The sequence below is a fragment of the Epinephelus fuscoguttatus genome, linkage group LG22 (assembly GCF_011397635.1).
Source record: "Epinephelus fuscoguttatus linkage group LG22, E.fuscoguttatus.final_Chr_v1".
In the NCBI taxonomy this organism is placed as follows: domain Eukaryota; kingdom Metazoa; phylum Chordata; class Actinopteri; order Perciformes; family Serranidae; genus Epinephelus; species Epinephelus fuscoguttatus.
This window is the reverse complement of record NC_064773.1, coordinates 36458127-36472382: the sequence shown is the minus strand read 5'-3', so window position 1 is coordinate 36472382 and position 14256 is coordinate 36458127. Positions and strand designations below refer to the sequence as shown.

Sequence of the window (14256 nt, the reverse complement as noted above, 5' to 3'; positions counted from 1 at the left end):
ACCGGCCAGTGGCGGTAGTGCAGCCGCGGCTGCGCGCTGGGACTGGTCCTTTCGCAGCCATTTTCTGTCCAACCAAACAGCCGTCTCAGGAAGGTAACCAACCAGGGCTTCATTGCAGGTTTGTGCCTGGCTCCGGCCAATGATTGCTAACCGATTTCTCGTTAGCTCGAATGGAAATGTCCGTCTCTGTCTGATTTTTTTATTTGTTGTCTGAGTGAATGAGGGCTGCTTATCAGGAAGTATCCAGCGGACGAAACTTTACAAACGACTATTCAACATTTCGGCCCCGGTCACGTCTTGCTCCGCTCTGCACGACAAAGAACAGGCCAACGCTGTCCGTGCTGGCGCCAGCTGCAGTGGACTTAAAATGAAAATGTATTCAAGGGATGCTGTGTACCTGAATAGGTTAACTACAGAAGGTAACAGCCCGCTGGACAGCCTCTTTTCATTATCCTCAACTCAGTAGTTGTATTACGAGCAGCAAACTGGCTTGCTGGTTGTAATACAACTAATGAGTAGCTAGCTAGCTAGCTCCATTCGTGGGTTGTCACGAGCTAACGTCAGCTAAATATCTCACCCGCGGCTTAAGTGTGCTAGATAGCTACGAAAGCTAAACACATCAATATATTTAACGTTAACGTGTTGCTAACGTAACGTTTAACTGGCTTCGTCGTGGATTCACTGTTTAACTGGCACCGTTTATCATTTAAATTATAGTGCTGACTGCACTAACAGGACTAACGCTAGCTCGCAATCCCATATCGCCAAATTTCTGTTCAGAATATATATGGCAATATATTTGGCAGCACTTGTTGTCAACCTCTGAAAATATTTACGTCCTCTAAAATTAGCTACGCAGCCAGTCGTAGTCTTTAAAATTGAAACGTGTAATATTAACGCGAATTATCTGAATGCAATATCTGGCACAACACCAGAGCCGTTTTTCCGACAAGTCAGTGAGCAAATGAATAGCAAACGTTAGTTTCTTACGTGAATACACACAGACGCAGCAAAACACACATTTGGTTCGTTACAAAACTTGCCCAGTTCCGACATTTATACGTTTTAATCGTATCGTTTGGGGGGGGGCAGTTAAGATATTGTGAAAATACCTGGGGGTCAGCTGCTTCTTTTATCCCATGGGTTATTTACAAAAACCACATACAAATAGAACAAATGGAACCGTTTCATCTTCATTGCATCCAGTGCAAAAGTATTAAACTTTCCACCACTCCTGCAAGAGGCAGCCCTCAGTCTTGGCTTTTTGCTGTGGCCATGTCTGCTATCTAGCAGAAAATGTCTGCTGTCAGGGAACCATTTGTTTGCTTGTTCACCATCTGTCTATGAAAACACTACGATTGTACCAGACTCAGAATTGTGCCAGTTGAATCAGGTTCAGCCGTTTAATACAAACATTCAGTGATTCTTTTTTTTGTTTTCCATATAAAGTCTTAAAGGTTGAATGGGCCTCAGCGGGACATTTATTGTGACAGCTGCATTCATGTAACTTAGTAAATAAGTAGGGATGACTGATAATATTGGTACATTATCATAATTGGCCAACATGCTTTTTTTGTTTTGCACAATGAATGAATATTACATACAATGAAAAGCACTGTATTTCATGTCTCCATTTGCTGGTGGGCCATTGCAATAAAGCAAGGTTTATGCTTCTGCATACCTACAACGCAGAGGGCTTTGCGGAGGTGTTGCGTCCCTCTGCGACCGACTAAGAGACACCATGCACCTCCAAAAAATTGTAATGCGTGGTTACAATTTTTTGGACGAGCATGTCATGTCTGCGTCGGTCGCAGAGGGACGCAACACAGACCGCAGGAGCTATGATTGGTCCTTCAAACTACATAATTTCCGGCATTTCGCAAGGTTTCACTTCCTGCTGCAATACCACAACACTGCCATTACAGACCATCAGCGCAGTCGCCTCTCTTCGTTGTCGTCGTCATCGTAACATTTGTAATAAAGACCATTTGTTGTTCAATGTCGATCATTTCGAGCTTCAGCAACAGTCTTTCTCTCTCGGTCGCCATCTTCACTGTGACTAGAGCAAAGCCGGAAGATAAACAAACAATGAATGAGCAATGACCATAGACGTCGCAGAGTCTAGGTTGGTATATAAAAGAACACCGTGCCCCCAAGCGCTTTGCTGGGGAATTGCATAGCGACATAGACCAACAGGACGCAGAACTATGGCAGGCACACAGCAACTCCGGAGCAACAGCATTCGCGTTGCATCGAGTGTACGCAGAAGCATTAAGAAACTTTATTTCTATGCATGCACAATATAATGTTAATTCCTCTACAGAAGAGACTTGGTGATCACTAAAACTAGGTAGGAAAAAAATGGAAATATCAGATATCAGCCAAATAAGTTGTTATATTTATCGCATATTGTGCATCATGCATTCCTAGTGTGCTGTCAGGGAACCATTTATTTTCTTGTTTACCATCTGTCATTAGATTTTTTTGGCTTCACTTTTGGGGAGCTGTCTGTTGTCCATGTTTTTAATACAGTCTGTTATTTTGAAAGACATGCTGAGGGCCTTTTAAAATTGGTTTGCAGGTAACAATTGACCTATGGCTAAGCCATGCCCCCCTCCACTCACTCGGACAAACTATTAACATTCAGTGACCGGCACTATGGCAGGTGTCACAGTACACGGCATTTCACAGGAGGCAGTTGATGATTTCTGGGGACACAATGATCAGATGTCATTGAGAAGTAACCAGAAAGGCCTAAACTACTCATTTGAGGGATATATTCATCACTTTATTGTTGAGAACGTCGATGAAAAGCTTAAATTACAAGTCAAAATTTACAGGTCACAGTGTACGCTTGTGAACCGCATCTCGTTGCGGTCGCCATCAAAGACAACAAGTTAAAGTCCCACTGAAGTTAAGGTTTTTGGCTCAGAATATGAGAAAAGGATAACAGCCTTTTTACCATCTTTACCAACAGTGTCTCTCTGTTAGTTTGGTGCTACAGTATTTACACTGAATCATTCAGCATAACGTTTGCCAACCTTTGTTATCTCTGAGATTACAGATAAATTAATGAAGCTAAGCTCCAGAAGTTAACATTAGCTTAACTAGAGCCCTATGGACAACAGCTAACAATGATGTACGATCACCAAAGTACAAAACTAGAACAAAATAGGCTAATGAACTCCCAGCAAACAAGGTGACAGGATGAACAACGCAGCTAGGAGCGAACGTTACTTTCCGTTTCATTATTCCTTACTTGGAACATTCGGGCCGGTTGATTTATTGTTTTGAAACTGGACTGAGTCAGAGCCAACAGTGGATTTTCTTTACCTCCTTGGTTGCGGAAAACCTGGGATGGATTTGTTTTGTTTAGCAAACTGTGTGGATTGAACTGAATTGAACTGTGAACTGTGTGTTATTTGGAAATCCTGGAGTGGAGTTTTTCGTTTGAACTGGATTGAACTGACGGAGCGGAACATTTTTCTTTGGTGGAAAAAATATATACTTTCTTGAAACTGATTACTGTTGTATTTGTATTTTTGAAAATTGAGTATAATAATTTTGTTCTACAGAAACCAGGTAAAAACAATTTCATTTTGGTGTTTAGGGACCTGTTTTATGGGTTTTATGGTTTCTTTGTGGGGTTTGACTGAGTAAAAGAAAAATATTTGTTTCATGTGTCAAACAGATATAGGCCTATTTTGTTTATTAAAGACAAGAAGAAGATATTGGCTTGGTTTACATTGATGCCCAAAACACCAAAACCCTACCCAACCCATGAGGGCAGGTCAACAGGATTGCTAAAGCATCTCTTAAATTATTACATTAAAAAAAAAAAAAAGCTTCCTTATGATAACAGTATACTGTATAGACAGCAAGAAACAGCGCTGGATTAAAGTCAGAAATTGAGGTCAGATGAGGGATTGAGGAAATCTGATTTGCATTTTCCTCAGTTTGGGAAAAAAAAAACATGTTTTTTTTTTTTTTTTTGCATTTTATCTGCGTGGGAGTAGCTTGTCATCCACCCACAAGTGATGTTACAGGTCAGCCTGTCAGAGTGTTAAATCCACAGGGAAGCTACAGAGAAAAAAAACCCCACAAGCTGTCATGATTTATTTCATTTTAAAGCCCTGAGTTTAATAAAACAGACTGTCATTGAAATCCAAAGATCGTCCGCGCGCATGTGTGAGCAACAGGCTTGTAAATACTCTTGAGTCAAACTTTCATTGGAGTGACTTTGAGATATTTGGTGCATTTTAGACTTTGAAGGTATATTGCAAAAGCTTCAGATGTTGAATAAGATGTGCATGTTTGTTGCAGATGGACGGAGACAGCTCGACCACCGATGCCTCCCAGCTGGGCATCACCGGAGAGTACATGGCATCTGGTCACTACGTTCTCCAATCTCAAGATGGTGAGGAGCAGCCAAAGTGTAGACCATCAAAAAAAGACAGCTGACAGTTTTTTGTTTGTTTTTTTTTGCTCAGGTCACAAAGTGTTGATTCTGTCTGTTTGTTTTCTGTAGATGATGGAGAGGAGAATCTGAATGACCATGATGACAGTGGTATCAAAGAGAACTTCAGGGAGCAGGACATCTATCTTCCAATTGCCAACGTGGCTCGCATTATGAAGAATGCTGTTCCTCAGACTGGAAAGGTGAGAGAGAGAGCGAGAGAGAGAGAGAGCGAGAGCCCCGGGAATCTTTGTTTTCTTTTTTTGCATTACGTTTAGTGTGACAGGGTAATTAGTGCCACACTGCAAGGCTGATAAACGTGTTTACAACATACTGGACCATGATTGGCTTCCAAACTAGTTGTTATGTCCCAAAATTTTGGTTGTATGTACATGCTTTTTGCTCAGATTTAAAGGTTTCCTGTAAAGTTTTTGACCCCAGTAGCTCTACAGAGCACTTTTTCTATTATTGGGTCCCCATTTTGTTTCCTTGTGTATGCACACAAGGAAGCACATTCATTCATATACGTGCATGTACAATCCTGCCAATAGTTTCACACCATCCCACCAGTGAACAAGTAGCAGATCTCAAAGATTGGGATCGGGCCAATCAAGGCATTTTTTTAACTGATCAGGATCTACTGTATTGAGCTAGCTGTCACACAGGTGTCATTACTCGTAAAGCTTTTACCAAAATTATTTCAGCTCAGTGTGAATATCTCGTGCATGTTTGCTGCATGGTGTTTTTCCGCAGGCAGAGGAGAGACAGACAGCGGTGCAAAAAATTTGACAACTGTACTCACCACACCACTGCAGGTGCATCAAAAGCCTTGGGAGCAAAAAGCACAAAAGAGTTTTATGTTAATGAAGCCTAAGATGTACAGATGATGAAAATAAACACTGAATGAAATACCATTCATTCAGGTAACCCAGGTAAAGGCTGCACCAAAGCAACAAACACTGAACAATATGCTAATTTTAATTTTAATTTTAATCTGTTTTTCAGTCATATTGTGTATTTCTTATGGTTTCACTGTTGTGTGAGAAAGGTGCCATTAAAAAATGTATTATTATCATCATTATTATTATTATTATTATTATTGTTATTATTATTAATAATTATAACTGAGCCCGGCCCGAACCTGACGCAGTTTGTTACCTGACATAGTTATTGTTATGGACAGTGTGTAAATGATCATCAAAAGACTGCTATTACGCACAGTCAAACACACACAGTCAACACGCCGTTCGCACAGCAGCGTAGCACTGTACACACACTCAATTGGAGCGCCACTTGTGTTGCATTCAGGTGTTGTCATGTAAATAACAAATTCCAGCACTTCATAGCACAACACAGTAGCATGTCAAGTGTAGACAATCACCCGTGTTTAGTGCACATTTACATTCAAAAGTTGTTTGGTCAGGCAAAATGGAAGCACTTTGTCTGTGGGGCTTCAGAAGGATTTTTCTTTGTTGCCGGGCTGATGTGCGCTCTTTCTACCACATCTGTCAGAAACACTTGTTCATAATTTATTTCTGTTTTCCACAGATTGCAAAAGATGCCAAGGAGTGCGTGCAGGAGTGTGTGAGCGAGTTCATCAGCTTCATCACATCAGAGGCTAGCGAGCGCTGCCATCAGGAGAAGAGGAAGACCATCAACGGGGAGGACATTCTGTTCGCCATGTCAACGCTGGGCTTCGACATGTACGTGGAACCACTGAAGCTTTACCTGCAGAAGTTCAGAGAGGTGAGACACAAACTAAGGTTCAAGTGGCCACAGCTGTATAACACCAGTTGGCTACAGGGTTTATGTCAGATGTTTCTTATGATGGCCGTATGGCTGTTAAAGGACAACTTAGGTATTTTTCAACCTTGGCTCTATTTCCCCATGTGTATGTGTGCGTATGATTCATGGGTACCACTCGCTCTAAAATTGGTTCGGTATTGAGCCGTGAAACGAGGCAAAACGGTAATGGGGGCAAATGCGTCCAGTATAAAAGTGCTTTTTCGCCACTGACCAGTTCAGATCGCCAGTGCTATCTCTGTAAATAGCATATGGTAGCGGCCCTGGGGCAGTGGTGAGTGTGAATGAGTGGAGTCAGCTGTCAGTCAGTGTTGGAGCAGAAAGGCGGAAGTTGTCCCCGCTTGGTAATGTAAATGAAGTAACGTGAAAATCAACTAAATGAAGAAGCAGTCCAGTAAAATAGTGATTTCTGTGGAGGAGGGGATTTGATTTTCCCTAACAAGTGTGTGGAGACCAACGTATCCACCTGAATCTAACATCTTCAGTCCACACTGATGCGTAGCCATACCAGCATCCTGGTTTTGTTTGGAGCATAGCAAATTAAAATGAACTACGATGCTTATCAATATTGAGGAGACATGTTGATTTAGAACAGCCTTGATAACAGCGTCTGTCTTGCCTTTAGTGCTCGCCATTGTTGTTATTACACTTCATTGGTTCTGGTTGACAACAATGTTGTTGGCAGGGGCGCAGCCATCATTTCAGAAGTGAGGGGGACAAATTGTTCAGAGGTCTATTGAGTGATTTATCATCCTCTCGCATTCAATTGCAGCTCTCCATAGCGGCTAAAGAACCACATAACCACAAACAGCCACAGTACAGCACCAGGGGACAGACTTTAGTTCTTTAAAATTATATACCATCAAAATCTAGAGTTTTAGATGAGTTGACACAGAATGACCCTTGAGCATCTACAGGGTAAGTAGCCAGATAATTAAGTGCCAAATACCTGCCTGGTTTCTCCCTGTGCCTTTTCTATCTTTTGCAATAATATAGATAATAAATGTGCAAAGCAAAATTTATAAATAGAATTAAGAACAGTAGTGGTGACATAGCTGTGGAAATTAACTTCAAAGTCACTTTTATGCTATAGATATTTTCTCTCAGCCAGTTATATTCTCTTCTCACATGTGAAGACCCTGCATGATCATCCTTGCTGGCCTCTGGTCCACTGTCTCCTCCCTGACCCAAGCAATTTAACATAGGTAACAATAACATTATATTCTTGTTAACTAGCTTAACTTGATATATTGGCATCTATTAATTAGTCATCGTTTAGCTAGCATTATTATTATTATTATTATTAACACACAGCAGCACTGCCCAGCAGCAGAGTCGATTGATTCAGATCACAACACGACAGCATATGTATGGTGCCTGGCGCTGTCTACTCATGGTGCGTTGAAAGATGGCTTGGAAAAACATGTTACCACATGTTAAAAACAATTTGAACGGTTGTAAAAAGTGCAGGTGACAGAGGGCACAGATACGAGAAGTGCAGAGGACATGCCCCACGCGTACCCCGCATCCACTATGCCCATGGTGTTGGGTATCATTCACATTTGAAACAATACCAGTACTGGTGTAGGCACCTCAAGTTCGGTACCAGCAACCTGTTTTCAGTACTTGACTCTGTCTGTAATAACAACAGTTTTTTTTTTAACAAGCTGCAGTCAACAAGCGATTCTGCTCCTCTGCTCCTTTCTAATCACACACAGAGCCATAGCCCTATTCCCACTAACATCTGACTTTTTAATGTCATGGGGAATGCTACAATTGGCATTCACTCCCGGGTCAAATGAAACTGCAGTAGTCACGTGTATTTGTATTTATCAGCTCCAGTTCTGATTGGTAGTGATGGAAAAATAACAACCGGGTCACATGCTAATTTCAGCCCCTTCACTGGTGAGATGCAATAAGGCGCCACCACAAAATACAGGGCTGTACAGTGCGACATATATGTCACACGTGCGATGGAAAAAATATGTGCGATGAATTTATTTACCTAGTAGCATGTGTGCGACAGACTACTTGCAAGCCGCTTGTGTGTGTGGGGGGGGGTCCTGGGTTTTTTTTCTCGTTTCTTTTACTAGATGACGAGCATTCACTGCCGTGCATCATCTGGCAGCCAGGTGAGTTGGTTGTTTAGCGTAATAACAGAGGGAAGCTCTTGTCATCGAGTGTCTTTGTCTCTGTGGAGGAGGCGGGGCTATGGGCTACACACACAGACACAGTGCAATCTTTGTGAGGGGGAGATGAGGCGGAGAAAAAAACAGAGTTGAGTGTAAGAGAAAGACATGGAACTTGTTCCGAAACCAAATGCCACGGCCCCTGTGTGGGAGTATTTTGGATTTAAACCAAACCAGCCCAGTAATTTGGAGGAGCCAGTATGCCGGGTTTGTTCTAAAACCATCTCAACAAAAAGAGAGAATACGACCAACTTAGCTGCACACCTGAGAGTGAGAGAGAGACAGTCTATTTTTTTGTATTTATAAGGTCTTTATTTATTTATTTTGGTATTTTTACGTGTTATTGTGGATATTTAAATGTTCTTTTTTGCATTCGTAAATATTCTTGTTAAATAAATGTTTATTTCTCTTTAAAAGGGTGTACTTGCATCATTATGCCTTTATTATCATTATATAAGTTTAAAAAATGTTCTAAAAACAGCAAAATTACAGCAATAATAAAAATGGTCTTAAAAGCACAATATTATCGCTTATCGCAATAATTTCTGATGCAATTAATCGCCCAGCAAATTTGTTATCGTAACAGGTGCTACACACTTTCTGGTCTGCTACAAAATGATCACCCTCTGTAGCACCAGTGCTATGGGCTAAAAAAGTTAAGTACAGCCCTGAAATACCATCCTTCTCTGCCCAGACAGCACTCAGTCATTCCAAATTTAGTCTGCATCGAGTTTGAAAGACAGATTGAATAAATCAGAGATATATAATGAGAAGTAACTACTGTAACATTTTCACTGGCCTTCATGCTGCTTTCTACTGTTTACAAACCTGTTTTCTGGCCGGTCTGTGACATCAAACATGATACACCAAAAAAACAAAACAGAAAGGCATATTTGTCTGTTCGACGTCTACTGGCAGTGGAATTGGAGTCTGTAGCCTATTTTAAGCGGGTGTTCCCGTGTTTAAAAAAAACCTGCATACAATTCAGTTTTATTTATAAAGCCCAATATCACAAATCACAATTTGCCTCAGAGGGCTTTGCAGCATATGACATCCCTCTGTCCTTGGACCCTCACAGTGGATAAGGAAAAACTCCCCCCAAAAAACCCTTTATAAGTCTGTTTATTGGCTGTGTCTGTGTCAGAGCGAGAGAGACAAGTAGATTCACACATACAGTACAGGCCAAAAGTTTGGACACACCTTCTCATTCAATGCGTTTTCTTTATTTTCATGACTATTTACATTGTAGATTCTCACTGAAGGCATCAAAACTATGAATGAACACGTGGAGTTATGTACTTAACAAAAAAAGGTGAAATAACTGAAAACATGTTTTATATTCTAGTTTCTTCAAAATAGCCACCCTTTGCTCTGATTACTGCTTTGCACACTCTTGGCATTCTCTCCATGAGCTTCAAGAGGTAGTCACCTGAAATGGTTTCCACTTCACAGGTGTGCCTTATCAGGGTTATTTAGTGGAATTTCTTGCTTTATCAATGGGGTTGGGACCATCAGTTGTGTTGTGCAGAAGTCAGGTTAATACACAGCCGACAGCCCTATTGGACAACTGTTAAAATTCATATTATGGCAAGAACCAATCAGCTAACTAAAGAAAAACGAGTGGCCATCATTACTTTAAGAAATGAAGGTCAGTCAGTCCGGAAAATTGCAAAAACTTCAAATGTGTCCCCAAGTGGAGTCGCAAAAACCATCAAGCGCTACAACGAAACTGGCACACATGGAAAGGAAGACCAAGAGTCACCTCTGCTTCTGAGGATAAGTTCATCCGAGTCACCAGCCTCAGAAATCGCAAGTTAACAGCAGCTCAGATCAGAGACCAGATGAATGCCACACAGAGTTCTAGCAGCAGACCCATCTCTAGAACAACTGTTAAGAGGAGACTGCGCGAATCAGGCCTTCATGGTCAAATAGCTGCTAGGAAACCACTGCTAAGGAGAGGCAACAAGTAGAGATTTGTTTGGGCCAAGAAACACAAGGAATGGACATTAGACCAGTGGAAATCTGTGCTTTGGTCTGATGAGTCCAAATTTGAGATCTTTGGTTCCAACCGCCGTGTCTTTGTGAGACGCAGAAAAGGTGAACGGATGGATTCCACATGCCTGGTTCCCACTGTGAAGCATGGAGGAGGAGGTGTGATGGTGTGGGGGTGTTTTGCTGGTGACACTGTTGGGGATTTATTCAAAATTGAAGGCACACTGAACCAGCACGGCTACCACAGCATCCTGCAGCGACATGCCATCCCATCCAGTTTGCGTTTAGTTGGACGATCATTTATTTTTCAACAGGACAATGACCCCAAACACACCTCCAGGCTGTGTAAGGGCTATTTGACCAAGAAGGTGAGTGATGGAGTGCTGCGGCAGATGACCTGGCCTCCACAGTCACCGGACCTGAACCCAATCGAGATGGTTTGGGATGAGCTGGACCGCAGAGTGAAGGCAAAGGGGCCAACAAGTGCTAAACACCTCTGGGAACTCCTTCAAGACTGTTGGAAAACCATTTCAGGTGACTACCTCTTGAAGCTCATGGAGAGAATGCCAAGAGTGTGCAAAGCAGTAATCAGAGCAAAGGGTGGCTATTTTGAAGAAACTAGAATATAAAACATGTTTTCAGTTATTTCACCTTTTTTTGTTAAGTACATAACTCCACATGTGTTCATTCATAGTTTTGATGTCTTCAGTGAGAATCTACAATGTAAATAGTCATGAAAATAAAGAAAACGTATTGAATGAGAAGGTGTGTCCAAACTTTTGGCCTGTACTGTACATCAACACAAGCAGACAAAGACATACTTTAAAAAACACAATCACAAACAACAGTGATACCAGGCCATTTTTAAAGTAAATTAGAAAAGAAAACAGAGTAGATAGACTGAAACTATCAGCGCTGCAGTGATAGTTTTGGCTCGCTGGGAAGCTGACAGAGCTCCGTGGCCAGCTTTGAGGCGCTTCACATCGCTTTTGTCTCCTTACTGAACCCAGCTGCAGAGCTCCATATTCTCCGCTACAAAGTGCTCCAAACCTGGGAAGTCAGCCACAGAGTTCTGAGGGCAGCTTCCTGGCTTCGGGGTGCTTCGCAATGCTTTCGCCTCCTGCCTGAACCCAGCATTACACTCTTGGGTTCTGAAACTTGGCACCAATTAATTCAACCCAAATCTGTACTTGGTTGTACCAGCATAGTTTGAGTTGACCCTCAAAAGGGCTGAGTTCTATACCCAACCCTACTTAGTCCGACCCATGGTGCTGATCTGCTCTTTAACTGAGAAACAGCTGTTTCATGTCATGATGCCAGACAAATAAGTCAACTCACTGGAGTGGATGGAATCAAGGACCCAGGCAACAAGAGTCACCCAGTGTTGATTCAAATCTGGTCAAAAATTCCAAATGTATGAAACTGTATAACATAATGCACTAGAGAGTTTTACCAGATGAATAATAATCATCTTAAGCAGTCTGTCTCCCCATTAACATTAACATTAACAGCAGCTCATCTGACAACACACTGAGGAGGAAGCAGCTGGGTTCACAGGTGTGTTGGGAACTTGGACAGAGTCACAACTTGTGTTGATCTGTCTAAATGGTGAATGGTGCAATCATTTTGATTACTGTTAATCATATTATGGCATTAATATGGTTAAAATAATCAGAGAACACTTCAAAACACTGCTAAATTCTCACACAGGAGGTGATTTTATTATAGCTCTTTGACCAAAGGCAGGTCTTTCCTGTTAATCTTCTGATTTCCGTGTTTCTACTTGTGACTGCAAAGGCCTGAAATCAGTTAGTTAAGTTCCAGATGTTTCTTTGCCCACACGTGTAATGTTTGCTGCTTCTCTTGTGTTTTCCAGGCCATGAAGGGAGAGAAGGGGATTCCTGGAGTGGCAGTGGGAGAAGGCCTGGGGGATGATCTCACAGACGATAGCTTCAGTAAGTATTAGATTCATTTTACAATTTGTCCTCCTGTTTGTTTTAATTCCACCTATTTTGACATGCAGTTTTTCATGACCGTATTCTGCTCTTAATGTTTGAAGTTCAATCTCATTAAAAAGACATTTCTCCCCTCATCAGCAAATCCACTGCCAGCTGGGATCATCACAGCAGATGGCCAGCAGCAGAACGTCATGGTGTACACCACCTCATATCAACAGGTAAAAACCACACTAATGCAGCAGCAGCTCACCAGATGGATTTATTACTTCCATTACTACTTTTAAAGTTCCTATACTGATCTGGATGAGATAATGAACCTTCCACTGAACTTTGCATCTGTGTTGCAGATTCCAACTGTACAACAGATCCAGTTTTCATGACGAGGCCGAACACTACGGCTCCTTACCAGGCCCGCCCATGCCTGATGACCTCTGAAGCCACCACAGTCTCAAGGTTATCAGATGGACAGGGAGGAGGGGGTGACATCTGCAAAAACCCTCATGTACAGAGAAATTACTACCTAATGAGTAGAAAGTGTAGTTTCTAGTTGTGAGGTACCAAATGTTTTGGAGTGCATCCAAACCAGCTGGGAAATTAAGGCTTTATTTTAAAGGCTAGTCTTATTACATGATTTAGTGGTGGAATACTTCCTGTGTGTGTGTGTGTGTGTGTTGATTTGTTTGCTTTTATGCATTTCTTTCTTTTGAGGCGGTGGTGGGGGGGATTATGGGAAGTGTTGTATGGCATGTTTATTTTTTAGGCCCTTCTCTGTTTGAAAGGAGAGAAGCCGCATTGTTAGTGTTGCGTCAGATCATGCAGCTCTTTTGTAAGTTAATACAGTTTACCATGTTCATTAATGTTGTCAGTCTTTAAATAAAAAGTCAAAAGTGATGTTTAAAATTCCCCTGTTTTTATTTTGTCACATAAAATTATTTCAGTTTGGGTGTAGCTCTGTACACAGTCAGGTTTGCAGCTTCTTCTTGTGGTTGTCCATGTATGGTTGAACTGTCCTCCACACCTGAAAGCAGAAGGCAACACAAACCAAGTTGTCATCATATGACCTTGTTACATCACTCCAGTGAAATGTTAGATGCAGGGCTTAAAGCATAAAGTACTCCGGCGTGGTGCCAGATTTCCGGCTTGACGGTCATTTCTAGTATTTTTTCTTTTTTTTTTTCCCCCTGTGGCAACAACTTGGCATAAGATAGCGTTTAACGAATCATCTTCTGATTTTCAGCGAAGCACATGGGTAATTCCACCAATAGTATAGTGTTATCAAACTCAGCTGGCCAATAAGAGCTGATTGGGGAGGGTCTAAAAACCATAGACATATATACGTAGGGTGCGTCCCAAGTCTCTTAAATTACTGCTAGTGCTACTGCTAGCTGACTTTGCTAGCTGTTTAGCCCCTCCCACCTAGGAAAAAATGCGAGGAGCTAGCGCTAGGAGCGATGAGCGAGCATTGTCGGTTTAGGGACATGAGACGGCCTTACTCTGAAGCGTCACGTGAAGCGACGTCCATTCCTGATGATGGCGGCACAACTGGCTCTGCTCTCATACAGCATAGACATATATACATGTATATATGTCTATGGGTCGAGAGGTTCCTAACAGGAAGTCTTTTTCAGCTTGAGGCCATGACGTATAAATACCCGACCCCTACACCTGGCTCATTTGAACGAGATGGCGGAGAAACAGCGCAAGTGTACCCGTTACATGCATTCTCTGCAATGAAACGCTGTAATTCACATTCCTACGTGACTACAAAGAGTAACGTTGATGATATTTCGTGCAAGACTGTCATGTTGTAATTAAGTTTATTTCATTCACAATCCGTTGCGTTGTTCAGCGGACTGTC

General features: G+C 41.9%; 1 protein-coding gene across 2 annotated transcripts; it reads left to right on the top strand.

Moving 5' to 3' along the window:
* The first annotated feature begins 29 nt into the window (after positions 1-29).
* Positions 30-13298, top strand: nfyba (nuclear transcription factor Y, beta a). Of its 2 annotated transcripts, none has more exons than XM_049567133.1 (7): positions 30-118; positions 4324-4417; positions 4529-4659; positions 6005-6202; positions 12317-12395; positions 12537-12616; positions 12746-13298. In XM_049567133.1, the coding sequence occupies exons 2-7, from the start codon at positions 4324-4326 to the stop codon at positions 12776-12778; spliced, it is 615 nt and encodes a 204-aa protein (XP_049423090.1). In that variant the 5' UTR covers positions 30-118; the 3' UTR covers positions 12779-13298. The 2 variants fall into 2 exon arrangements, with proteins under 2 accessions (XP_049423090.1, XP_049423091.1); XM_049567134.1 differs by lacking the exon at positions 30-118 and adding an exon at positions 139-419.
* Positions 13299-14256: the final 958 nt, after the last annotated feature.

Bases quoted from the DNA above. Each gene is read 5' to 3' on its own strand.
- nfyba (XM_049567133.1), top strand. From the start codon at position 4,324: ATGGACGGAGACAGCTCGACCACCGATGCCTCCCAGCTGGGCATCACC. The intron at 4,418-4,528 runs GTGAGGAGCAGC...TGTTTTCTGTAG, and splicing joins CGTTCTCCAATCTCAAGATG to ATGATGGAGAGGAGAATCTG. The intron at 12,396-12,536 runs GTAAGTATTAGA...TCCCCTCATCAG, and splicing joins TCTCACAGACGATAGCTTCA to CAAATCCACTGCCAGCTGGG.